The sequence below is a fragment of the Artemia franciscana genome, chromosome 10 (genome assembly GCF_032884065.1).
Source record: "Artemia franciscana chromosome 10, ASM3288406v1, whole genome shotgun sequence".
In the NCBI taxonomy this organism is placed as follows: Eukaryota; Metazoa; Arthropoda; class Branchiopoda; order Anostraca; family Artemiidae; genus Artemia; species Artemia franciscana.
Window position 1 is genome coordinate 43,907,118 of NC_088872.1, and position 26,125 is coordinate 43,933,242.

Genomic DNA, 26,125 nt, shown 5'->3' on the forward strand with positions numbered 1-26,125 from the left:
GGGAGAAGGCCAGAACCCTAGTTAGATTTATAAGCGAAATTGTTGAGATAGAAATAAACTTGATTTAGTTCATATGAAGGACCGGATGACACAGTGTCACAAGGAACTAAGTCTTGATACCTTCTTAGAGCCGAAAGAAATGGCTAAGGGCTGCTATCAGTGCTAATGGGCTAATTTTGTCTCTTTTGTACTTTTGCCAATTGACACTGATAGCGTCATGTCAATCTGTCATATGCATTCAAAATCCACTTTTTTATAACCTATTTCATGTATGCAGAGAATTTAGAACTCTCATGAAAGATGTTACTGTTACGGAATTATGTTACTGTTATGAAAGATGTTACGGGCAATAGCTGAATTAAAACTAAATTGGATGGGATTTGTAAATGAAATGTCAGACGAGGCTTTGCCACATGGAAATAAAACTTGGTATCTGATTAAATTTACTTTAGCCCTCTGTGTCACGGGTGTTCTCACCTGAGAACATGCTCTAAATGCCCCATTATCCAAAAACCTGTAAAATTCATGAAGTCAAATATACGATTTGACATCGTATATTTGCGCTCCATACTCTCCGATGTTGAAACACATACATGGTATAGTTTTCATCAAAATATGTCAAATTTCAATTTTTTGCCGTTTTTGAAGTTGAGCTCCAATTGTGTTCCAGAAAATGGACGTACTAAGTGTGTTTATGTCTGTTCTGCTGCAGTTGTATGAGGTTAATTGTATAAATACTTCTGTTTTTCTGTTGTTTATGTCCAGAGTCATCTGTCAACACTTATTTTGGCAGTTAAATCTGCAAACTGAATTCACTGATTATTTGAAGTTTCGATACTTTTATCAGAGGACAGTTTGAACTGCGCCCCACCTTTCATCCGATTTCAGAAGTTTTCTTCTGAACAGCGAACAAGTTTTCTTCTGAAATGCTGGACAGCGAAATGCTGTCCTTTCTTGGACAGCGAAATGCATACGCTGTCCAAGATACGCTGTCCAAGAAACAGGAACGAGTTTCTTGGACAGCGTATCCAAGAAATACTGGACAGCGAAATGCTGTCCTTTCTTGGACAGCGAAATGCATACGCTGTCCAAGATACGCTGTCCAGGAAACAGGAACGAGTTTCTTTGACAGCGTATCCAAGAAATGCTGGACAGCGAAATGCATACGCTGTCCAAGAAACAGGAACGAGTTTCTTGGACAGCGTATCCAAGAAATGCTGGACAGCGAAATGCTGTCCTTTCTTGGACAGCGAAATGCATACGCTGTCCAAGATACGCTGTCCAGGAAACAGGAACGAGTTTCTTTGACAGCGTATCCAAGAAATGCTGGACAGCGAAATGCTGTCCTTTCTTGGACAGCGAAATGCATACGCTGTCCAAGATACGCTGTCCAAGAAACAGGAACGAGTTCCTTTGACAGCGTATCCAAGAAATGCTGGACAGCGAAATGCTGTCCTTTCTTGGACAGCGAAATGCATACGCTGTCCAAGATACGCTGTCCAAGAAACAGGAACGAGTTTCTTGGACAGCGTATCCAAGAAGTGCTGGACAGCGAAATGCTGTCCTTTCTTGGACAGCGAAATGCATACGCTGTCCAAGATACGCTGTCCAAGAAACAGGAACGAGTTTCTTTGACAGCGTATCCAAGAAATACTGGACAGAGAAATGCTGTCCTTTCTTGGACAGCGAAATGCATACGCTGTCCAAGATACGCTGTCCAAGAAACAGGAACGAGTTTCTTTGACAGCGTATCCAAGAAATGCTGGACAGCGAAATGCATACGCTGTCCAAGATACGCTGTCCAAGAAACAGGAACGAGTTTCTTTGACAGCGTATCCAAGAAATGCTGGACAGCGAAATGCTGTCCTTTCTTGGACAGCGAAATGCATACGCTGTCCAAGATACGCTGTCCAAGAAACAGGAACGAGTTTCTTTGACAGCGTATCCAAGAAATGCTGGACAGCGAAATGCTGTCCTTTCTTGGACAGCGAAATGCATACGCTGTCCAAGATACGCTGTCCAAGAAACAGGAACGAGTTTCTTTGACAGCGTATCCAAGAAATGCTGGACAGCGAAATGCTGTCCTTTCTTGGACAGCGAAATGCATACGCTGTCCAAGATACGCTGTCCAAGAAACAGGAACGAGTATCAGTGCTACTACTATGGAAATGAAGAAATTCATTAAAATTCGCATTGCTATGTGTTCCTTCAAATATCCCAGATATCACACGTACTAAAGCATCCGATCTGCTACTAAAGCTGACGCTTTAATTTTTAATAGAATTTACCGACTTTGGAATTTATTTCACCTTGTCGACAACAATACCAAGGATCCTCTGAACCCTAATCGGCTGCGGAAGGTGCAGCCTATTATCAACCTTACAATCTTGTATCAATAATTATCAATCTTGATAATCTTGATAATCTTATCTTGCAAAAAACTGAGAGTTTTCCGCTTTCTTAATACATTAAAGTTGATAAGCAAATGGTTCCTTACTTTTGAGCTTTAGACATAAAGCAGTATATACGTGGCAAACGGATATAAAGATCTTTTTGTTCTGCAAAAGCAACGGAGTAATCTTTACCTTCGATGTCTATAAAGGAAAGAAAAAACCCTTAATGACGAACAGAAGGACTTTGGATTAGGCTCAGGAGTGGTTCTAGCCTTGGCAAGTCGTGTTGACCTCTTTTCTCACATGAAAATTGTCTTTGAAAACTTCTTTACAAGCATACTTCTTTTACATGAATTGGAAAAAAAGGGGTTTTATAGCACAGGTATCACAAGAGCAAACAGGGTACACAGTACAAAGCTTGACTCTGATACAGCCCTCAAGAAAAGAGACAGAGGATCTTACCATGAATTAGGAAGTAGCAGGTTATGTTTGGTGAAGTGGATGGACGACAGGTCAGTCATTATCGGCTATAGTAGGATAGGAAGTGGAGAAGGGAAAGAAGTGGAGAAATGGTGAAAAAAAAATAGATTGAAGTACCAGTAAGGCTAGTGGAAGCTATTACAGTGTATAACGGGTCTATAGGCGGAGATGATAAACTCGACCAAATGGTTTCGCAGTATCGAATCAACATTCGGTCTGGGAAGTGGACAATACGGCTCATGTTTCAACTGATCAACATGGCGGTGGTGAATAGTTAGCTTGAATACACCAGTATTCAAAAGACCCAAAAGTATAATAACTCTTTGGATATATTGGCAGTCTGTTTAAAGACGGTCATCTTTCTGTCTAAATGGACCCTTGAGACGATAGCGACCGCAATCGGTTTCCCTCGACCGACGACGAAGAAGAAAAAATCAATGGCTCCACTGCTGGAGCCCCCTCTCCAAAGAGGAAGTCAAAATTCCAAAGACAATAATCTGCAGCAAAAGCTCACAAAAACATAAACATCCAAACAGGTGCAAAAGAGTCCGAAGCATCATAAGAATCCACTTAAGCTGCGACAAATGCAAGTTCCTGTTATGCTGCTTTGTAAAGTTTCGCACACCTAAATAGAAGCGTGAAATGAAATTTGATGATCTTGGTTTCTCAATATTTTTTTTTTAGATATTGTGTTTGAAAACATAAACGGTGTCATTTTGTCCCCAGGCAAGGACATTCAAGATAGACACAACGAAAGATATAACAACTCTGAGAAAGTCCGTATCAACTCGGTGTATCAGAAGCCCTAATACAGCAGCTGCACAATATTCATCCTTTCAAATTAAATTTGTAACTGAGAAGAATCGAAAAATGAAGACTTGATATCCAAGTTGACTTATTAATGAGGTCACTTAGCATAAGACTGCTATATGAAAAACATTAGCCTCTAAACATTCATGACAGTTTAAATTTAGCCATGCTCCTGTATTGTGAATTCTGGGGCATATAATAATTTTATTCGAAAGAGTTTGATTTTTAATTAATGGCTAAGAGTAGAATAGCCCAGTCGAGTGCACTCAGAACAAATTCGCTGATAGTGTGCAGCTAACCCTCAAAATCTGTACGTATCAACCATATAAAACTCTTGCCTATAATCACGACCGACCTGAAATACATTCGTAATTAAGTTTCAATAAAGTCAGAATTAAAACTTATGTTTAATACTACATTTCCGTAAAAATTCGTATTGACCCTTTTTATATTATTATCAAAGTTAGACAACAAATGTTTCTTCGAGTTTATTATGTATCTAAAGAAAGGGGTTAGAGTTTATAGAAAACACAGTTTTTTGGAGGGAAGTAAGTATGAAAATTGAAACTCAAACGAACAGAAATTATAACTTCTCAGCCTTTGCAACATAGATATGTCTGGCTCTTTAAATAACTTTTTTGTTTTTTATGCTTTGATTTTGTGTTTTCAGTTGCGCTTTGTTTCAGTTATTCCCAATGTAGTGAAATATTATCAGTCGGTCAGTGTGCACAGGCTTTATATCTGCATAGACTGAGAAGTGATGATTTTTGTTCGTTTTAAATTTGGATTTTGCTCTTTACTTCCACCTGGAGAACTGTGTTTGGTACATGGTGTATTATACGGCAAACACTCAAGCAGTTCATTTAATTGGAACCTGTTTCTTTGACGCTTAATCGTAAAGAAATATCACAAAATATGATGAAAATATATTACTTTAGAATGAAATTTGGGCTATATATTTTGACATTAAGGGGTTAGGAGTAAAGCATAGGGGGTCTGCACGCAAAATGTGTGAGGTACAATTATTCCGCATGTTATGAAGTAAGAATGGTTTTCTAACGTCTAATAACTTTACCCCTACCCCCTTAATGTGCAAATATATAGCCCAAATAATATATTTCCCATTTATTTTTTCACTTGTCTTTGTCTTGTCTCATGCTAAACTGAAAGAAACTACCGAAGAAACCGGTTTGTTCTCGGGTTTTACACAGCGTAAACTTGAGTATCTGCCATGCAATACACAAGTACCCTGTGTTTTTTGAAATGTTGCAATAAACACCGGAATCAACGGCGTAAAGGAACAAAACAAGGGTGTTACTCCCCTAATATAATTAAAAATAATTTAAGTTACTGGATTACTTAGCTGTCAGTTATAGCAGCAGTGCCCTTTGCTCTGTACTCCTTTAACGGCTGATTAGAAAACGGTACGCCTTCAATTGCAATTTTTTGCCTGCAAAACATGTTTTTACGCTTTCCATCTTAAGTTTTCCCAACGAAGCAAGGAAGAGCTTTAGCAAACACTCTATAACGATTACTAGATCTTGGAAAGACGCTAAGACTTTTCACAAATGTGGCTTGCATTCCTGAACTTTCAGAAAACATTTTTAACCCTATAAAATTCTGCATTTGGTAAGAATTCAGCTACTTAAAAATTTTGAAGCATAAATTGTCCAAAAAAATCAATTTTATTGAATTATATACCGCACAAAAAGAATAGTATCAGAAAAAAGGTAAATATTTAGTGGTTCCACTGTCCACAATGAAACAATTTAAAATTCTGGAAACTACTTTAAAACTTTTTAAAATACTTACTTATATCATTCCTAATTATACCTTTCTTCTATAAACCTCCTCCCCCTAAGCGGAAAAATAAACAGTCTAAGAATAATATACAGAAAAAAAAAGTTTCAGAAACAAAGGTAAATATTTAGCGGTTCCACTCTTTATAAGGAAACACTTTTAAATTCTGGAAGCTACTACTAAATAAAATACTTATATCATTCCTAAACGTGCCTTTCTTAAACTTATCCCCCACCCCCTAGTGACAAATAAAGTTTAATTTATATATATATATAAATGTATATATATATATATATATATATATATATATATATATATATATATATATATATATATATATATATATATATATATAAGAGAAATCACCAATGCAACAGCACAAACACATTAAAAAAAACAAAAAAAACTCATCCATACAATCACATAGGTCAAACAGCATAGCCATACACAATCAACCATAAAGAATAATCCATGGACACGCGGTCGTGTCGTCAATAAGTATAAGTCGTCATTTACCAAACAATAAAAACAATAAAAAAAAATAAGACAACAACCCAACACAAAGGCTCATCAGGAGGATACACACTTGCCTATAAAGTTTCGGCACTTTTCAATAGTGTAACTCTTTTCTTCCAATTAGTTTAAGGACAGACGGAAAATAAGTGGCGGAAAGAAAATTTTCACACTATTGAAAATTCACCAAGTTTAAATAATTCGGTATTGTCTACTGGTTCAGTAGGGCGGGAAGGGGCTTTGGTAAATTTTAATAGTCCACATATAAGAATGATACAAGTCAATATGTTGTAAAGCAGTTTCCGAAATTCTATAGCTTTTCCATATGGAGAATGGAACCTCTAATTGTTTTCCGAACCAAAACACGGGAATTGGGATTTCTTATAATTTAGAGCCCTCTCTAGACCTGGTAAATTCTTACTTGACTAGATACTGGAAATCTCATAATCCTCATTGACTCTTTTTTCGTTATGCTGTTGAGATGTTGCTGATAAAAAGTCCGCAAGAGTAGGAATGGTCATAGCTATGGGACACCTAATTAGGGAATTCTCAATTTTTTTCCCCTTAAGATGTTTCATAGACCCCTGCCTACATTGTCAAAGAAAGAGAAGTACGGAAAGGATTAAAATTAGTGACTAGAAGAGCAATATATGGAGGGTGGGAAATAAGATTGTGAGGTACTAAGTTAAATGTTGATGATCGCTTTTGTGTCTGTTCACAAGAAGCTGAAACGGTAAGCAATGTTGTTGAAAGGGATAGAATTAGTCGTGATAACGGTAAGAAAACCAAAAGTCTACAAGAGGGAGCAGTTTCGTGCAAAAACCAGCATGATAACACATCGATTTCTAAAGAAGAAAGTGAACAGGACGAGTCAATAGAAACAATCCCAGAGCCTTAAGAGCCCGTGTTAAGAATTTCTAAGTAGCTAACTACGAGCACAATGCTAAATTAAATAGTATGGACATTGATTCATTGATGAAGTTGCCAGCCCTTACGAAAAAAAAAATGTAAGAACATTAGAGGCAAATGTGGACAAAGAACGGGTTAGAAGCAAACTAAGGGCAAGATAAATGCAAATTTGAGTTATGTAGATTTGATTGATAGATTGGTATTTGATTGTAGATCTATAAACTTGAGTTATGTAGATTGAGTTATGCAAATTTGAGTTTTTTATATTATGTAGAGTGTGAAAATTAAGGTTTACCAGAACTTACAAGAAAAGTTCAATCAAATAGAGAAATGTGAAGAATTCAACATACTCCACCTGCAGAAGCATAGGACATAACGAAAAAGCTATGCAAAAACCATAAAAGGAAAATAATTCAAATCTGAAGAAGCAGAGAAAATAATGTCCTTTAAGACCAGTCGAAAACGGAAATTTTCGAACTTTTTGAAGTCTGATATTAACCATCAGATGAATAAATATCGGCTTTTCTAATCTAGAATCAAGTCCGATCTTCGTTAAGGAAGCAGATAGTAATTTGTCATTTTTACAATGGCTAGATACCATTGGAAAAATACAGCCTGTTTAGGTTACACAGAATATCCCTTCCTTGCAAGAAGAGCTTTAAGAGCTAAGCAAAATAATATCAAAAGAGGAGGTAAAGGAAACTATGAACAATTCTCCCGGGCATTCAGCTTCCAAACCCACAAGAATCTACTAAATTTGAAGGACGGTTTAATATTTATTATTTAAAGACTAAATACCTCGTAATTGTTAATACTATTTTTCGTGAGCTATGGCGTGAATCCCTAACATTTTCATTTTGTAAGTAAAGGGGACCTATGTTAAACAGTAAGCGAGGGATCGTTCTCTATCAGAAATCTTGTACGCCATGTGGCGCGTGCTAAGTGTGACGGAACTGTGCCAAGCGTTTCAGAGAGTGTACTAAGTGATTTTGGAACTGTTTCAATTGTAGCAGAACTGCATGGAACACATAACATTCCGAGATGTACACCAGGTGGCGATAAGTTAGTGCCTCCTCTTAGTATAGGACTGTATAGTATAGGACTGTAGTTTAAGTAGACTTGCAGAAAGAGATATAGATAAGAGATCAAATTTTCAGTAATAAGATATAAAGATATTTGGAAAAAGCAGAGAGGGGGAAGGGATGATTTAGCTACCATGTTTTAGATATAATTTAATTTAAATAGGCTAATAGATAACCATAATAAAGGCAAAGAAGTTTAAATAAAGATGTACAGTTTTCATTAAGCGGTTAGTAGTATTAATGGTTTCTTTTTTGTGCTTTATTTTTCTACAGTCCTAAGGTTTCCTTGTTTCAATGTAAGAGGGAAATTTCGCTATCATTCGATGGTCGAAATTTCCCTTTGTCCATTTGCTAAAAGAATTTTACATTTTTTCTTAAAACGATAATTTTGTTCAAAATTGGATGAAAATTTTCGGTTGAAAAAGGAAAAACTCCCGTTTCTTAAAGCGAGCATAAATAGTTAAAAACATAAACAATGTCTTTATAATTAATGGTGAGTGGATAGATCTGAAACTAATTTTAATTTAAATACTTAGTCCTCAAGGTTCAAATTACAGCTGTAGCCTTGTCGCAAAATCGATGTTTTACAGGGAACATAATTCTTAAGGAATATTGGGGTGATTTTGGATTTTGAGCGAGTGGCTGGCCTATTTCAAGTTGGTTTATTGGTTTTAATTCGTTAATTTTTACTTTGTATGTTATTTTCTTCTGCGTTGTTAGCTTTGTAATTCCTCCAACTAAAATTTGTTTAATTTTGATCTCCATTTTGTTTGTTTGTCTTCTTGTTTAGTTTATATCATTTGCTTTTTTTGCTCATAAATTGTGACCCTGTTCCCTTTTTTAGACTTTTTCCAATATTACTGAAGAAGGAGAACAGTTGTCTTCTCGAAATATCCGTTTTATTTCATGCAATATTTTTGTTGGCCTTATAAAACATCGTTCACGCGGTTTTTTTTTTTTTGTATAAATCTTAATACTCTTGGTTTTAGTCCAACTAGCGTTTCCACTTAAAATAGTTGTTTTAAGTTTGCAATCATACAAGCTGCTATTCACAATAAATCAAGAACCATTAACTCTCAGCTTGCAATTATTTATTGCAGTGTAATTTTTAAATTTGGTCTTTATGTTTTATGGGAAAACGATACTTTGTTTTCAATTAATTAAAAAGAAACTTGACTCAAAGACAAAAATTGGACTTATCGATACAATGTCAATGTTCTGAAAATATATTTGAATTGTTGAGAAACCTCCAAAAGTGCTTTTTGTCAAGATTTTTTGTCTTTTTTTTCTAAGGCTAACACCGAAAATGAGGCTTAATATATTTTAGAGATATATTATTCAGAAATAACTTTGTAGATCCAGATCTGATCTGACCTTTTCTAGGACTGGAAAAAGGGAGTTGAACTTTAAAACTCTTGTGATCAGGACATCTAGCAAAGGAGATTTCAAACAAACTTGGGTTGAAACACAAGCAATTTGTAAGTAGTAATTTGTAAATGAGCCCTTTAACATGTTAAGTTATGAAACGTTACAGCTAAACAAAGAAACTAGAGCAAAACCAATCTCCCACATCACACCGTCTTGGAAAATAATTTTTAACCCAAAGCAGAAAGGTAAATTTTTTTCTCACCTAGCTTTAGCAAGACTCGAAACAAAAGGAACTTATGGAAAAAAAAACATCTTATAGGCCTATCTGATAGCAAAATCATTAATTAAATTATCATTGGATATGAAGTAGCTTTTTTACATAGGGCTTGAAATTCTTTTTGGAAGATCAGGCCCAATAAAATTCAGATGAGTAAATCTATAATTGTGGAATTCGTTCTAAACTAGAAATTAGATATTAGACTACATTGCAGTCAAATCTTATTTTCTGAACTGGTTGCACTGTATATAACTAAGTTTTAATGAAACTGGAAACTTAGAATCTAGTGAGTGTGCTAAACACTCTTGGGGGAATTTTCTGCATAGACAAAGCATGTATGTGGAAGCGCTCTGCTCCAAATACATAATTTTTCGGATGGTTAATTTAACGAATTGGGTGTTTTAACGCCATCGCAGTTTTTCGCCACCGTATTTTTTCCGCCACCCAGGAAATCTTGCGTCATCATTAGGATTAGTTGGGTCAGGATAGACAGGTTAGGTATGTCTATGTCTATGTCTATATCTATGTCTATGACTATGCCTATGTCTATTTCTATGTATATGTCTGTTGGTGGATATGATGGTGGAAAACCGCGGTGGCGTTAAAACCCTGCTACCAATTTAACATTAGCAGGCATATTTACAAATGAGGCACATATTTGAACCGCGAATAACTTGATCCGTATCAAAGAAAAAAGATATTAGCAATGTTTTGAAGGTGCTTACAATATATTGAATCATTTACAAAAAATTAGTTACTTTTGGTGACACGCGCAAAGGAATTAAGCCAGAAAGGGGGCACAGCCCATGTTAAGACACTCCAGTCCTTGACAGAAACTCGTAGGAATTGTTTCACAGTTGAGATTCCGGATAAGGGAACATTCCCAGGAAACTATTTTGAGGGGATGTGATAAAATAGTTTCATGTTTGAAGCGATTGTGAAGATCGTTAAAAAGTGAAAGAACTAGGTTGCTGAAGGATGAAAAACAAATGTTTAAATGATGAAATTATTTTTGTGGATATTAGCTCTAGTGGAAATGGGTAAGTAGTATGTTTTATATTGTATGGGCTCTTTTCAAAAAATAGCATTTGACCATTTTTCGTACAGATTTTAGTTTACTTTTTTGTTTTTACATTTTTTTTCAGCAGTTAAATAATTAAGGGGCTATGTAATATTAAGTGGAAAAAATAGCTTCTATAGGAGATTAAGTTAAAAAGTTTTTTCAACTGAAAGTAAGGAGCAACAAAAAAACTTAAAACAAACGGAAATTGTTACATATAACTGTGGGCTCCTCCTCAGTACTCCACTCTTTACCCTAAAGTTTTTTTTTGTCTTTTGACAAAGCTTATAATTAATTTTAAGGCCCATGTGTTTCAGGAGTTGTTTTAGGAGAATTGGGACACAAATTCAAACTTTCGTGTAAAGAACAGGATATTGAAGAGGGGACAACCCCATCATATACGTAATAATTTCTTTTCCTTTTTGAGTTTTGATGTTGCTTTTTACATTCGGTTGAAAAAAATTAGTTTTTTATTTCTAATCATTTTTAAATAGTGCTAGAATATTCGGCTCCTACTCCATGGAAAATTTCCTACCCCCACGAAAAATCCCCCCATATAAAGTTCTTCCCACGTAAATTGCCGACCTCCGCCCGTCAGGAAAACTCCCCTGAACAATTCCTTTCTATATGACGCTTCTCAGTGAAAATTTTTTCTTAGCGCACTTTCATTTGAAAAGGAATTTAATTTCCGATTGTTTTTAAAATCATGTTGGAAGCCCCCTCCCCCACGAAAAAGTTTTCCTGCAAATACCCCTCCCCCGAGTAGGAAGTTGCTCCCGCAGAATATTCCCTCTGGAGAATTTATTCCTTGGAATATTTCTCCCATGGAAAATCCCCCCCTTCACGCAAAAGATACTGTATACATTTCCAGCCCGATAAAAGTTTTCCCCGGACAATTCCTCTTATCATCTTTACATGTAAAATCGAGTCGGTGCTCGGCAAAGAGAAAGCAAAACAAAACAAAAAATCGTATAGGAATTCGGGTAAATTCCCAAGCATAAAATTTCCCCTTGAAAGTTCAACCCCCATAAACTTCCTTCTTCACGGAAAATTCTGACCCTGGAAAATTTCCAGCAAAAAATTCATCCCCCAATCCCCCCAAAAAATTTCTGTATATTTCCCAATAACAAACCCTACACGTAAACAAAGAGCAAATTTCATGACTTACAGACCTTTCTCCAGGGGCTATGGGGGGTCAAGTTACTATACTAAACAAAATGGCTATATCAAAATTTTGATCAGAAGACTTTGGAGAAAAATGAGTGGGGGACTAGAACAACCAAATTCCACGCTTTCGCTGATGGGAGCTTGAAGCTTCTACAACACGGATCTCGTTTACGCTGAATCTAACAATAGAGTTTTGGCTACAACTGTTCCGTTTCGTTCTTTCCTTACAATTCTTTACCATGATATTGTTTGACATAACTGTTTGATATTGTAAATTGACCTCCTTTATTTAGGCCAATTTCTGGTGTCACCGAACCCTAAAAGTTTTCGTAATTCCAATTTTCAGGTTCAATTTTAAGGTTTTGGTTTGTTTTTAATAAAATTCTGTAATTGATTTTGAAGTCTCATTCCATAGCATAAGCTACTTAATGTTGGAAGGTAAAAAGGACTATGATTGGCTAGGTAAATATAATCCACCAAGTAAAATTATCTTTATATTATAATCTAATTTTTAAAACAATAAAATCCTTATCGTAAAAAGCGGGGAGTTGAGGAGGGGACAGCTCTCTCTTTAAGCTAAAGTGTTTTTTAGTTCTTTCATAAGAGCTATTTTTTCTAATTCTAATTGTGATTCCTTTCTGATCCATGGGTCTATTCTTACGGAAATGGAATCAAAATTTAAACAGTAGCATGAAGAGCAAAATATTGATGAGGGATCGAACCCTCTTATATGCGTAGTAAAAATATACGAATATAGAAGCTCGTTATAAAAGCTAAATCGTAAGTTAAGAATATTTATTCCTAACAAAAACGGTCGTAAATAAAATTAAAATTCAATTGCGCTTTTTAAGTAGACAAAAAGCTGGAGGGCAACTAGGCCCCCACCTCCGCCCCTTTTTTCTCAAAATAATCCGATCAAAACTTTGAAAAAGCCATTTAGCCAAATAAAAAGTAAAATTAATAAGTAAATTTCGTTTTTATTATTCATGTATGGTGAGCCAAAAGCAAAACCTGCATTAATTCAAAAACGTTTAGAAATTAAAAAGTAAAAAAAATTTTCTAACTGAAAGTAAGGAGTGATATTAAAACTTAAAAAAACAGAAATTATTCCGTACATGAAAGAGGCTATCCCCTCCTTAACGCCCCGCACTTTACGCTAAAGTTTGACTCTTTCTCACCTCTCTACTTTTTAAAACAATGAAAAACTTTATCGTAAAGAGCGGGCTGTTGAGGAGGGGACAGCCCCTTCCACATATGGAATAATTTCTGTTCGTTTTAAGTTATAACGTTGCTCCTTACTTTCAGTTAAAAAAAACTTCCTTATTTTTATTTAATCTTTGTGGGTGTCAACAACTTCCTATACGTTATCGGACATATATTGAAGCTTGCGGTACAGTATTACTTAAATTGTTAAGGATTTAGTGTGTTTGTAACTTATCATGTTACTAATTGGCCGTCATTTTTTATGAATCTTTTTTTTTATGAAGTTTTTTTTTACTGAAAGGAAGGAGCGACATTAAAACTTAAACGAGCAGAAATTACTCCGTATATGAAAAGGGCTGTTCCCTCCTCAACGCCCCGCTCCTTACGCTAAAGTTTGACTCTTTCTCTCAACTCTACTTTTTAAAACAGTAAAAAACCTTAGTTTAAAGAGTGGGGCGTTGAGGAGGAAGCATCCCTTTTCATATACGAACTAATTTCTGTTCGTTTTAAGTTTTAATGTCGCGCCTTACTTTCCGGTAAAAAAAACCTGTTTTTTTTTATTTAATTTCTGAATGTTTTTAAATCAATGCCTGTTTTGATTTTGGCTCCCCGCAGATGAATAATTGAAACGAAATTTGCATTTTTATTTTTTTTTGCTAAATGGCTTTCTCATAGTTTTGATGGAATGATTTTGAGAAAAAAAAAGGAGCAGGGGAGGAGGCCTAGTTGCCCTCCGATTTTTTGGTTACTTGAAAAGGCAACTAGAACTTTTAACTTTTTTACGAATGTTTTTATTAGTAAAAGATATACGTAACTTACAAATTAGCTTACGTAACGAACTTCTGTATTCTCATGTTTTTATTACGTATATGAAGGGGTTCACCTCCTCGTCAGTAGGCCTACCTCGTTCTTTACACTAAAGCTTAAATTTTGTCCCAATTTCTTAAGAATGACCCCTGAATCACAAAAGCCGTAGAATAAACAGGTGAAATTATTAAAAATACTTTAGCGTAAAGAGCGAGGTATTAGGAGAAGGTGAGCCCAGCATATGTGCAATAATTTCTGTTCGTTTTAAGTTTTAATGCTTCTTCTAACTTTAATTTGAAAAAAACTTTTTCATATTTATTTTTTCATTGTTTTTTTTTAAATAATGCTAGAAAATCTTGCGCTCTCTTCATGAAAATTTTCTTCCCCCATGGCAAATTCCTCCAAGGAAATTTCCCTCAACATATCCCCCTCTTCTCAACCCCTCCCCAACCAAAAAATCCCTCTGAAAACGTCTGCACACTTCCAAGTAACCATTACTATACGCAAGCACTGGTCAAAGTTTGTAAATTGTGGCCTCTCCCATGGGGACTGTGGGGGAGTAAGTCGTCTGGAAAGACACAGTTATAAGGTTTTTGACTACGCTGAATAAAATGGCTATCTCAGAATTTTGATCCGGTGACTTTGGGAAAAGAATTAGCGTCGGAGGGGGCTTAGGTGCCCTCCAATTTTTTGGTCACTTAAAAAGGGCACTAGAACTTTTCATTTCCGTTAGAATGAGCCCTCTCACAAGATTCTAGGACCACTGGGTCGATACAATCACCCCTGGAAAAAAAAAAAACAAACAGATAAACACGCATCCGTGATCTGCCTTCTGGCAAAAAAAAAATTACAAAATTCCACATTTTTGTCGATAGAAGCTTGAAACTTCTACAATAGGGTTCTCTGATACGTTGAATCCGATGGTTTGATTTTTCGTTAAGATTCTATGACTTTTAGTGGTTATTTCCCCCTATTTTCTAAAATAAGGCAAACTTTCTCAGGCTCGTAACTTTTGATGGGTAAGACCAAACTTGATTAAACTTATATATTTAAAATCAGCATTAAAATGCAATCCTTTTGATGTAGCTATTGATATCAAATTTCCATTTTTTAGAGTTTTGGATACTATTGAGCCGGGTCGCTCCTTACTACAGTTCATTACCACGAACTGTTTGATGACCTACATATTTCTGTCAGGACATGATTAGCGAATATTCAATCTACATTGAATAAAAGCAATGTCCAGTTATTATAATACTTAATATTCAAGTCATGACAATTATATGAATAAACTTGTTGTCTCTTGAAAATATTGTTTAGTATTGGGGTATGAATAAAGTTGAAATTAATAAAGCTGTATATATTTTAAGCAATGATACAACGGCCCTTGGTCATCCATGTCCGAACATTCAAGAGCCCTAGTGAACCTCCATCAGCCTCTTGCCCCCTTTTTGTACTTTCTTGTAGTTAATAAACTTAAAAGAAAGTGTCTGTCCCAGTGTCTTTCTTTATCTGTTTGTATGTCAGAATCTATGTGTTTGTTTTTGTCTCTCTGACACTCTTTGCCTGTGTGTCTGGGCGGGTGTTTGCTTGTCCCAGTGTCTGTCTTTGTCTGCTCTAATGTCTGAATCAGTGTGTTTGTATGTATTTTTGCCTCTCTCACTCTCTGTGCCTGTGTCTCTGGGCGGGTGTTTGTTTCTCCCCATTGTCTGTCTTTCTCTGTTTCTGTGTCTGATCTGTGTGTTCGTGTGTTGGCGTTTTTGTCTCTTTCACTCTCTGTGCCTATGTTTGGGCCTGTGTTTGCTTGTCCCAGTGTCTGTCTTTGTTTAAATGTGTAAATATATGTCTTTATATGTTTTTTTTGTCTCTCTCACTCTGTGTGCCTGTGTGTCTGGGCTGCTGTTTACTTGTTACAGTGTCTGTCTTTGTCTGTTTGTATTTCTGGATCAGTGTTTTTGTATGTTTTTTTTTTGTCTCTCTCACTCTCCGTGCCTGTGTGTCTGGGCAGGTGTTTGTTTGTCCCCATTGTCTTTCTTTCTCTGTTTGTATGTCTTGTCTGTGTGTTTGTCTCTCTCACTCTCTGTAACTGTGTGCCTGGGCCGGTGTTTGCTTGTTCCAGTGTTTGTATTTGTCTGTATGTATCTATGACCCTGTGTTTTTGTATGTTTTTTGTCTTCTCTCACTCCCTTTGCCCGTGTGTCTTGGTGGGTGTTAGCTTTTCCCAGTGTCTCTCTTTGCCTGTTTGTATTTTTGAATCTGTGTGTTTTTATGTATTATGTCTCTCTTACTCTCTCTGCCTATGTTTTTGGGCAGGTGTTTGCTTGTCCCAGTATCTGTCTTTGTCTCTTTGTATATCTGAATATGTGTGTTTGTATGTATTTTTATCTCTCTCATTCTCTGTGCTTGTGTGTCTGGGCGGGTGTTTACTTGTTCCAGTGTCTGTTTGTATGTCTGAATATGTGTGCTTGTATGCGTTTTTACCCCTCTCACTCTCCGTGCCTGTGTCTCTCGGTCGGTGTTTACTTGTCCCGTGTCTGTCTTTGACTGTTTCTATGTCTGAATCTGTGTGTTTGTATTTGTTTTTGTCTCTCTCACTCTCTGTGCCTTTGTATCTGAGCGACTGTTTGCTTCTCCCAGTGTCTGTCCTTGTGTGTTCATCTGTTGATTTTGTCAATACCATGTAAGGTTTCGGTAATACAATTGAGAATTATCGTTATACCAGGCGAGAGTTTGATAATGTAGTGCAAGATGTTTCATAACATCAGACACGATTTTGGTAATATCACACAAGATTTGGAAATACTGTTGTGGATTTTCATCAAGATTCTATGTTTTTAGGAGTGTTTCCCCCAGTTTTCGAAGATAAGGCAAATTTTCTCAGGCTCTTAGCTTTTGATGGGATGAAACGTATATATTTAAAATCAGCATAAAATCTGATTCCTTTGATGTATCTATTGGTATCAAAATTCCGTTTTTAGGGTTTCAGTTACTATTGAGCCGGGTCGCTCCTCATTTACATTATCACAAACTGTTTGAAACCTTATTGAAAGCATCTTCATATCAGTACTTTTTCTGCAACTCCCACCTACTAACGTTGGCTGACGATGGAAACATTACCGATAACAATAAATAAGTAAGACAATCAAAGTTTTAACATAATTCGCTTCGTGATCTGGGACTTGAAGACCGACAGGAAACAATGATCCAACTTATTGCAATGTTATCGACTCACACTGGAAGCGCTTACCGGTCTTTTATGAAAAACACAAATTATATAAGCTTAAAGACAAGATGAAAGGGCAGCAATATCTGTAATCACGGAGTATTGTAAAAAAACGTTTTTCTATAGTTATCCAATATCCTGGGATTTTTATAATCTTGGGGTTTTTCGCAATTATTTTTAGGATATTGTTTAGTTCTCAATGGTAGTTCTGATTCGTTTGCTTTGTCGAAAGCAGGAAAAAAAGTTTGTTCTACATCAAGTGAATATTAGTAATTAAGAAATTTGACCTACTTTTTGACTAAATTTTCGGTGAAGTGTAAATAACAGTTTTATGTTCGGCGTAATAGGCTGATAGAAGAAAAAAAGTAGCAGTCCCGAGAAACGCCTGTGCTTGTTACATTTTAGCGCTTTCTTTTACCTTATTTAAAAAAAAATCAATTTAATGATTATTTGCTTCTAATTGTTTTTGTAAATACTTTTTTTTTGTTCAGAGGGATACTGCTCCACTGCTCCTCTATTTCTTTTTTACTTGATGCACATTTGGTTTCCACATATTATAGCTTTCTATTTTGAAGACTGTCACGTATGCACCGTATTTCATAATTGCGCTCCAACTATAAGGATGAGGAGGGGGAGAGGGAGGAACAAACATAGATTCTGAGACTCATAATAAGGGGGATTTAGTCCGTAGCCTCCCTTCATTTTGAAGTAAAATATTTTCAGTAAGTATGCTGAGGCGTTGAGAACAGAATGTAGAAAAAAACGTTTCATTTATATGCTTACGTGCAAAAAGGAGGAGCGGTGGTCACCGTTCCCAGAGCTGATATTCATCAGAACCCCTCTCCCGCCCCTCCCGCACCCTCCCACTAGCACAAATTGGAAATTATGACTTGAAGTTAACTTTTTGAATATCTGCCTCCCACCGCCCGAAAGAATTTTCTTTTAAATACGTACTACAAAAGTTAAATCCTTCATAGAAACGTGTACTACATTAATGTTCTCTATTACTCAAGTGAAAATGATCCAAGAGAATTCTAATGGTTGTTCAAGACATAAATATTAGATACTGTTTAATAAAATCATCGTTTCACGTACCCTTTATCCAATAGGCAGCAGCAGAAACGTTCTTTCGAGAGCTGTCGAAAGTGATACTGGATTTACAGCTTATCACTAGGGAAAGATCCAGTAATTTGTTAGATGAATGCTTCAAAATATGCTCTTGAAAAAGATGTTTGCTTGTGTCACAAGAAAAAAGAAAACGAAAACTACCTGTGTTTATAACTTCCTTTCTGAATATATTCTCCTGAAGTCACTGCTAGAACACATCAATAAAGTGTGTTTAAATTCGTTAGCATTAACAGAGCAGACTAATGACGGAGTCTTATGCAAAGGAATATTGAGTTTCAAGAAACCAAATTCTGTACACTCAAGGGGAGTGTTTAGTCTGCCCCCCAAATCTCGACGTTTTTAGGAGGTTGTCCATGATTTTCCGTTTTTCAGATATTTCGCCCTTCTTGTCCTAATAGGCCTATCCACCAAATTTTGTCCCCCCTACCAAAATACGTTCATACATTCAGGCATGAAAGGCAAAAATGAAATGCTCAATGGTATCACACTATCGATACTATCAAGGGGGAGTTACTTAAGCCTCCTTTAATTAAAACTATGGACTATCCTTAAAGCAAATTTCTTCAGAAATATATTTTTCGCCAGAAACGATAAAACTCCCGACAAAATATTTCCGTTTTTGCAAAGGGAGAACTTGGAGTTTAATTACAAATTACAAGTGGAAATCCCCAAAAACCTTATGGAAGAAAAATTTATTTGACCAAAAAGGTTTTTCCTTTTCGGTTTTTCCAGAAAATCCATAGTCAGCCCATACGTAAGCATCCACTTATTTAGAGTAACCAAACATTGAATTTTGCCGAATACAAACTTTGTAGGCAGCAAATGGAAAAATTTGAATTCCTGTATCTAATGGAAACGTTAAAGTCTGAACGCTGATAACTTTCAAACGGAGTATTATTATTGAACAATCAATAACAGCACTTCATTATACCCTAGTATCGTGTATTGATCCTGCCAGTCTTCGGTTTACTATAACATAATCAGTAAGGTTTGCAATCTTACCATCACGTGAATACCATGCTAACTTTTGGGCCATTCTATGACCAAATATCATATTGGTTGTTGCTAGATTGTTGTACCTACAAAATTGCAGAAGTCTATAGACATCGCTGTTTTCTTTTCCTACACCAAATTTATCTACGCTAGGATACCATCTATTCCTATTTTTACAGACCTGGGCGTTAAAATATCTTAGTAAAAATATCATGTCTCTACCTGGGACCCTGTCTATTTGCTCCAGTAACTAAAAGTAAAATTTATTCGACTCACTAGTATCTCCGTCAGTCGGTTCTTCATGGGCTTATGATACTAAACTGTTACTCTGAACTTTTTAGTCATAAACTGAGCAATCAGTATTCTATTATTAATACCTTCCCAGCCTAAACAAGACTTAGCAGCTTCCTTATTCATCATGAGTCCTCTTCCCTGCTTATGTACCCCATCCTTCCTGCCTGAGTAAACAATTTCTGCATTACCTAATTTCATGTTTCTTACTCCTGGGAAATGAGTTTCTGAAACTCCTAATAAGTCCAGTTCAATCATATGAATTCGTTAGTCAAAATGTCGATACGAAAGTTATTTTAGGTCAAATAAGACTAAAATGAGTATTTCAGTCATTATGATATTGTTATTATTGACTTATTGACATTCAAAGGTCAATAATACCTTTGTTACGGGTCTTCTATAAGCTAAATCGAACGCTTGCTCATAATCAATAAAACTAAGGATTATACAGGTTTAACTTCGGTTTTCCTAAAAATCGCTAGGTACTTCCCCTTTTCCAAAATCATATTTAATCTTCAATAGCTTTTTTTCTGACCTCTTAGCCAACACATTTAAGAAACTTATTTACCACACTATCAGCATCAACGTGCTCATTATTTTTTTTATTCCTTTTAGTACTGTCACTAATCCGTCTTCGCAAAATAAATCTTCCTTCACATCCAAGGTATCACAAACTTTTTCATTTTCCCCTGTATCTTTTCCTATAACCCTGTCTGGGTTTAGCACATTCTCAAAATATTCTGCCCATCTCTTTAACTCTTTCCATATCACTAATTGTAGTTCCGCTCTTATCTGTAACTGGGACTAGCCCAAATTGAGTACTCCCTCTCAATTTATTAGCATGCCAGTACAGTATTTTACTATTATGCCGTCTCGCTGCTTCTTCCAGATCCTCGGAAGTTTTGTTCATGGCCTCCATTTCTCACCTCCTTAGTTCATATTTTAATGCTATCACTCAGACAATGCTAGGTCACAAGAATAAACACCTATTATTAAAAATCATAAAAAAGTTACCACATGAGGGAAAAAAATCTCTTAAAATAAGTTTCTCCTGTCTGCGCTTAGGAAAGTAAGATTATCTTCGATAGTTTCAATAAACGTTTCGTTAGAAGATATCTTTTGGTTTATTTTTGCTTTGTAATAATTACTTCATGACCGATGCCATATCCAGGATTTTTGTTCAGGGTGGGGTCACAAGAGTTAAAAAAAAACCTGACAAAACGCATCAAAGGTCTGTTTTTTGCACTTGTTTTACGTTCTTACGAGTCGGACAAACATTTCAAAACGGGGGATTCGAATCTTCTAACCATTCCCCACTGGATACATCCTTGCTTAGGGATATCGCAATTAGTGGCTGTTATCTTTGCGAAGAAGGCAAGAACAATAACAGAGCAACCTTCAGAATCTCGCTCCTGCATAGGTGGCGAGACTTTTTTTTTTCAAAGGTGCGTAGGAATGAGCGGAGGCTGTATCTCCCGATAACCCCTTAAAAAAAAGTTACAACCGATACTGAAACAATGATGCAAGATTAAAACAAGTTTTTCAACAATAGATTCAAAAAAGTTGGATGCTGTATTCAAAGTTTTAAATATTCAGGATTTTTCTCAGCTCAAGTCGCTTCTTTACTTTTTGTCAATTGTTTATGTGTGGTTAATAATATAGCATATGATATTGCAGAATAGATAAACAGCTTTTTTTATTTAAATGATCATTATTTTATGTTGGGGGGGGGTCATTATTTTCTACAATAAGAGAGTATTTATATCCAGAGTGTCCTACTTGAAAACTCTAGAAGTCCTTTTTTTAAGATGTTGATAACATTATCAAACAGTTCGTGGTAAGGATCTGTAGTAAGGAGCGACCCGGCTCAATAATAAACGAAACTCTAAAAATCGGAATTTTGATGCTAAAAGATACATCAAAAGAATTGCGTTTTCATGCTGATTTTAAATATCTAAGTTTTATCAAATTTAATCTTTGTCATCAAAAGTTACGAGCCTGAGAAAATTTACCTTATTTAGGAAAATAGGGGGAAACACCCACTAAAAGTCATAGAATCTTAACAAAAATCACACCATCGCATTCAGCGTATAAGAGAACCCTATAGCAAAAATTTCAAGCTTCTATCTACAAAAATGTTGAATCTCGTATTTTTTGCCAGCAGACAGATCACGGGTGCGTGTTTATTTGTTTTTTTTCCCCAGGGGTCATCGTATCGACCAAGTGGTCCTAGAATGTCGCAAGAGGGCTAATTCTAACGGAAATGAAAAATTCTAGTGCCCTTTTTAAGTGACCAAAAAATTGGAGGGCACCTAGGCCCCCTCCCACGCTCATTTTTTTCCAAAGTCAACGGATCAAAATTTTGAGGTAGCAATTTTGTTCCTCATAGTCGAAAACAATAGTAACTATATCTTTGGGGATGGATTAATCCCCCACAGTTCCTGGGGGAGGGGCTGCAAGTTGCAAACTTTGACTAATGTTTACATACAGTAATGGTTATTGGGAAGTGTACAGACGTTTTCAGGGAGATTCTTTCGGTTTGGGGGGTTGGGTTGAGGGGAGAGGGCTATGTGGGAGTATCTTTCCTTGGAGGAATATGTCATGGGGGAAGAGAAACTCAATGAAAAGGGCGCAGGATTTTCTAGCATTACTATAAAAAAACAATGAAAGAATAAACATGAAAAAGTTATTTCAATTGAAAGTAAGGAGTAGCATTGAAACTTAAAACGAACAGAGACTATTAAGCAAATGAGGGGTTCTAAAAATACTTTAGCATAAAGAGTGAGGTATTTAGGAGGAGATAAATACATCGCTCTTTATGCTAAAGTATTTTTAGTAATTTCAACTACTTATTCTACGGCCTTTCTGATTCAGGGGTCATTCTTAAAGAATTGGGACAAAACTTAAGATTTAGTATAAAGAGCAAGGTATTAACGAGGGGACAAACCCCCTCATATACATAATAAAAATATAAGAATATAAAAGTTTTTTACGTAAGTTAATTCTTAAGTTACGTATATTTTTTACTAGTAAAAACGTTCGTTAAAAATTAAAAGTTCTAGTTGCCTTTTTAAGCAACCGAAAAATTGGAGGGCAACTAAGCCTCCTTCCCCACTCCTTATTTCTCAAAATCTTCTGATCACTGTTAAGAGAAAGCCATTTAGCCAAAAAGAGAATTCGTATGCAAGTTTCATTTTAATAATTTATGTGCGGAGAGCCAAAATCAAACATGCATTAATTTAAAAACGTCAAGAAATTAAATAAAAAAACTAGTTTTTTTTTAACTGAAAGTAAGGAGCGACATTAAAACTTAAAACGAACAGAAATTACTCCGTATATGAAATGGGTTTTCCCCTCCGCAATCCCTCGCTCTTTATGCTAAAGTTTTTAATTGGTTTAAAAATTAGAATTGTGGTAAAGAGTCAGGTCCTTACTTTCAGTTAAAAAAACTAGTTTTTTTTTATATAATTTTGAGAAAGAAGGAAAAGGTTCAAAACAATTTGCTGTCCGTAAATTTAATTTTCTCCCAAATCTAATAAGGTGGTGAACGTTATATTTATATTTAAGACTCTAAAGACGAGCAGGGAGAAAATTCCAAACCTGCTCTCAATGTTTTTGTCTTAATTTTCTGTTCCAGGCTATTCCATGCTGCCTTCTCAGTACAATTAGAAAATACTTGTGCACTCTTATAAACCAATTCCTTAACTCTTTTATGCTGGCCCATTTGATTACTTGACGCCAGTTAGAAGTATACAAATAACACTATTCGCACACTACTATTATACTAAACTATATTATACTTTCTATTAACTATATGACTATTAAATATCTTACTATCAACTATTAACTCTTATACTATATTATATTTCTCTCTTCTCTCTTCACTCACATTACATTCCTAGACCGAAAACTTCAGAGCTAGATAAACCCTTTGATTAAAAGGACGAAAAATGGTACCAAATACTTTTTAAACATCGTCCCTAACTATTCTAAACAATTTAGGAAGAAGTTGGAAACTTAGGTAAAGTCAAAAGGTCTTATAAAAATCTTAAAGTGGATCTGAGAGTCTTCCTGTAGGTTTGAACTAGTTTCTAAAAGACTAATTAGAGACAATTATATTATCTCTGGCTTACTTAGGTCCTAGCTTGCGTGATGAAAAGGGAGTGAGTCTTTTTTGTTCTGAGTGACTATTTCTTTAATAATTGACTACCCATCAATCTTATTAAACAAACGTAAATTCTTGATTGATCATGATTTTGAATAAAAGAACAAGGTTTTTCTTATAAAGGTGGAAAGGTGAGAGTAGCAATAAAACACACACCAAATGGTGTGTGTTTTATTCCCAAATACCCCGGCAGGGATATTTCAAGTAAAGTGACTTTTATTCCAGACAAATAGAATTAAAGTATAAGCTATCTAGGTTTTCTTTATTATTTGTCATTTTTGAATATTAATGGCAAATATGCAGTATTTGAAGATCTTAGGACTAGTTGAAACTCCCTCCCTCTGGGAAAGATTCTGGGATAAAGTTCATCGGCTTTTTTTACCCCTTTCCCCATCCTTAGAACATCTCCTAAATTCCCTTGTGCTGAACCCTTATCTTGTGCGCTGTTATGATATTATACGCTTTCAAATTTGGAAGCTTTCTTGTAAATTTCTGAGATACTATTATTTGATTTTCAGAAACTTTGACCATGATGAGGGTAGGAAAGATATTCCTTAACATTGCATAACTAGCTAAATTTCCTAATAGAATACTTTGATAATTTATATTTTTGTGTTTATGTGTTAAACTGATGATCATAATTGAACTTGAAATTACCTAAGCGATCCTTGTTCGAAAGTGATGTATTATTTGCGGTAATAATATGACGTTTGTTGGGTGTTACAGCTTGCAGAAAAAGACTTTTGGCGTGTTTAGTTCGAAAAAGGATGAGATACTGCGCTAATTCAAACCATGTAAGATGTGGACGACTTGCATAAGGTGTATAATTATATAAGATTTATATAAATATTATATAAATTATATAAGATATATACAAATTTATATAAATGTACATGATTTATATAATATTTATATAAGATTTATATTAATCGGATAAATCTTATATAGACCAAGTGGTATAGTGATCATAGTCTAAGGAGCCTCCTGAGTCCTTGCAGGAAGAGAGGAGGAATCATCCACTTCAATTCAATACTTGCATAAGGTGTTTTAAGTGACATATCTACGGTTCACCGTGATGTCCCAGCTGGACAAAACAATGGATAGAAGAGCGGTAAACGGCACTCGGTATTTTTTAAACAGACAACATTTTTGCCACGTTGCTTTACAACCATTCCATTTGACGGAAGACTGTGGCCACTATTAAAAGTAAGAACAGCGCATACTTCATTACATACAGGAGGAACGAAATCCACACCATCTGACACAGTAAAAATGAGCTTCACGTTTGGAGTATTTTGTCCCTGGGAAGCAGCATGTTGATTTACAAAATCCTTCACTTTTCGCATTTTACAATAACATTGGCTTAGTTGTTTTATCCTAGTAATATTTTTTCCAACCAGCCCATTAACTTACAAGAGAACCTATAACTTAAAATATCTACAAGGTGTTCGTCAACAACTTCATCAGGATCAACAAAGTAAAAGTTGGCCATACATAGGTGGTTCAAAATCACCTTGAATGGCTTGTGATAGATTTGACGCCTTACAAATTCTGTGTTGAATTTGCCCAGCTACTTTTAAGCAAAAACATTGTTGACGGTTCGATCATCGCTTAAGTCGAATTAAACTAAAGCAAAACATGAGTTCAAGTTACAGATTCGGCTGTGAAACTACATAGAGAGCGAGTGACGTTCTAAAATAAAGGCAAACCAATTCACATGTTTGTTAGTAATTCTTTGGGAAAATGGAGGGCACCACGTTGAATATTCTGTTCGAATATATCTTTGTTCTTTACTTTTGCTTTGGAATCGTCGTTATTCTAGCCGTTGCTCGTCATCTAAATCCATATCCTGTTGTTCCTCGTTTTGGAATATCATCACTTAGGCATTTTTACAATGCCCTTTGCTTTAGCTGCTCGGATTGATCCTGGTTGTCCAGGTTGTACATTTTCAGCCATTGAGAATCTATGTTTTTCGGACCGTCCTCTTTTTCTTGTCAAATTTGATGGTTCAGGTGATTAGACAAAATTTCTTCTTGTTCAGAAGAAATGTGATTTACCAAAAGAAGATGTTATTAGAATTCATTCTTGGACCTTTTGATTTTCAGATTCAAACTAATAGCAATAACGACAGGGTTTTGGATTTAGACATGGATGAGGCCATTAGTGCTTACCATGCCTTTGTTAAAAATAACATAAAAAACTAAGTTTTTTAACTGAAACTAAGGAGCTACATTAAAATTTAAAACGAACAGAAATTATTAGGTATATGGCAAGGGTTTCCCTCCTCCTCAACAGCTCACTCTTTACGCTAGGGTTTTTCGGTACTTTTAAAAAGCTTACTTATTGTTCTAATTAAATTACCAATCCTTGTGTTTCAAGAGTCGCTTTTTAAGAAAGTGGACAAAATCTAAACTTAAAAAGCGAGACTTTGATGAGAGGGCAACCCCTCTCATATA

At 35.5% G+C, this 26,125-nt stretch overlaps 1 protein-coding gene across 1 annotated transcript in view; it reads left to right on the top strand.

The window, feature by feature from the left end:
* The first annotated feature begins 10,453 nt into the window (after positions 1-10,453).
* The window catches only part of LOC136032230 (zwei Ig domain protein zig-8-like), a 196,307-nt gene continuing 180,635 nt past the window's right edge, over positions 10,454-26,125 (top strand). Inside the window, exon 1 of the mRNA XM_065712449.1 lies at positions 10,454-10,672. Within this exon, the coding sequence (XP_065568521.1) occupies positions 10,630-10,672 (43 nt within the window). The 5' untranslated portion in view covers positions 10,454-10,629. The remainder of the gene's footprint in view (positions 10,673-26,125) is intronic.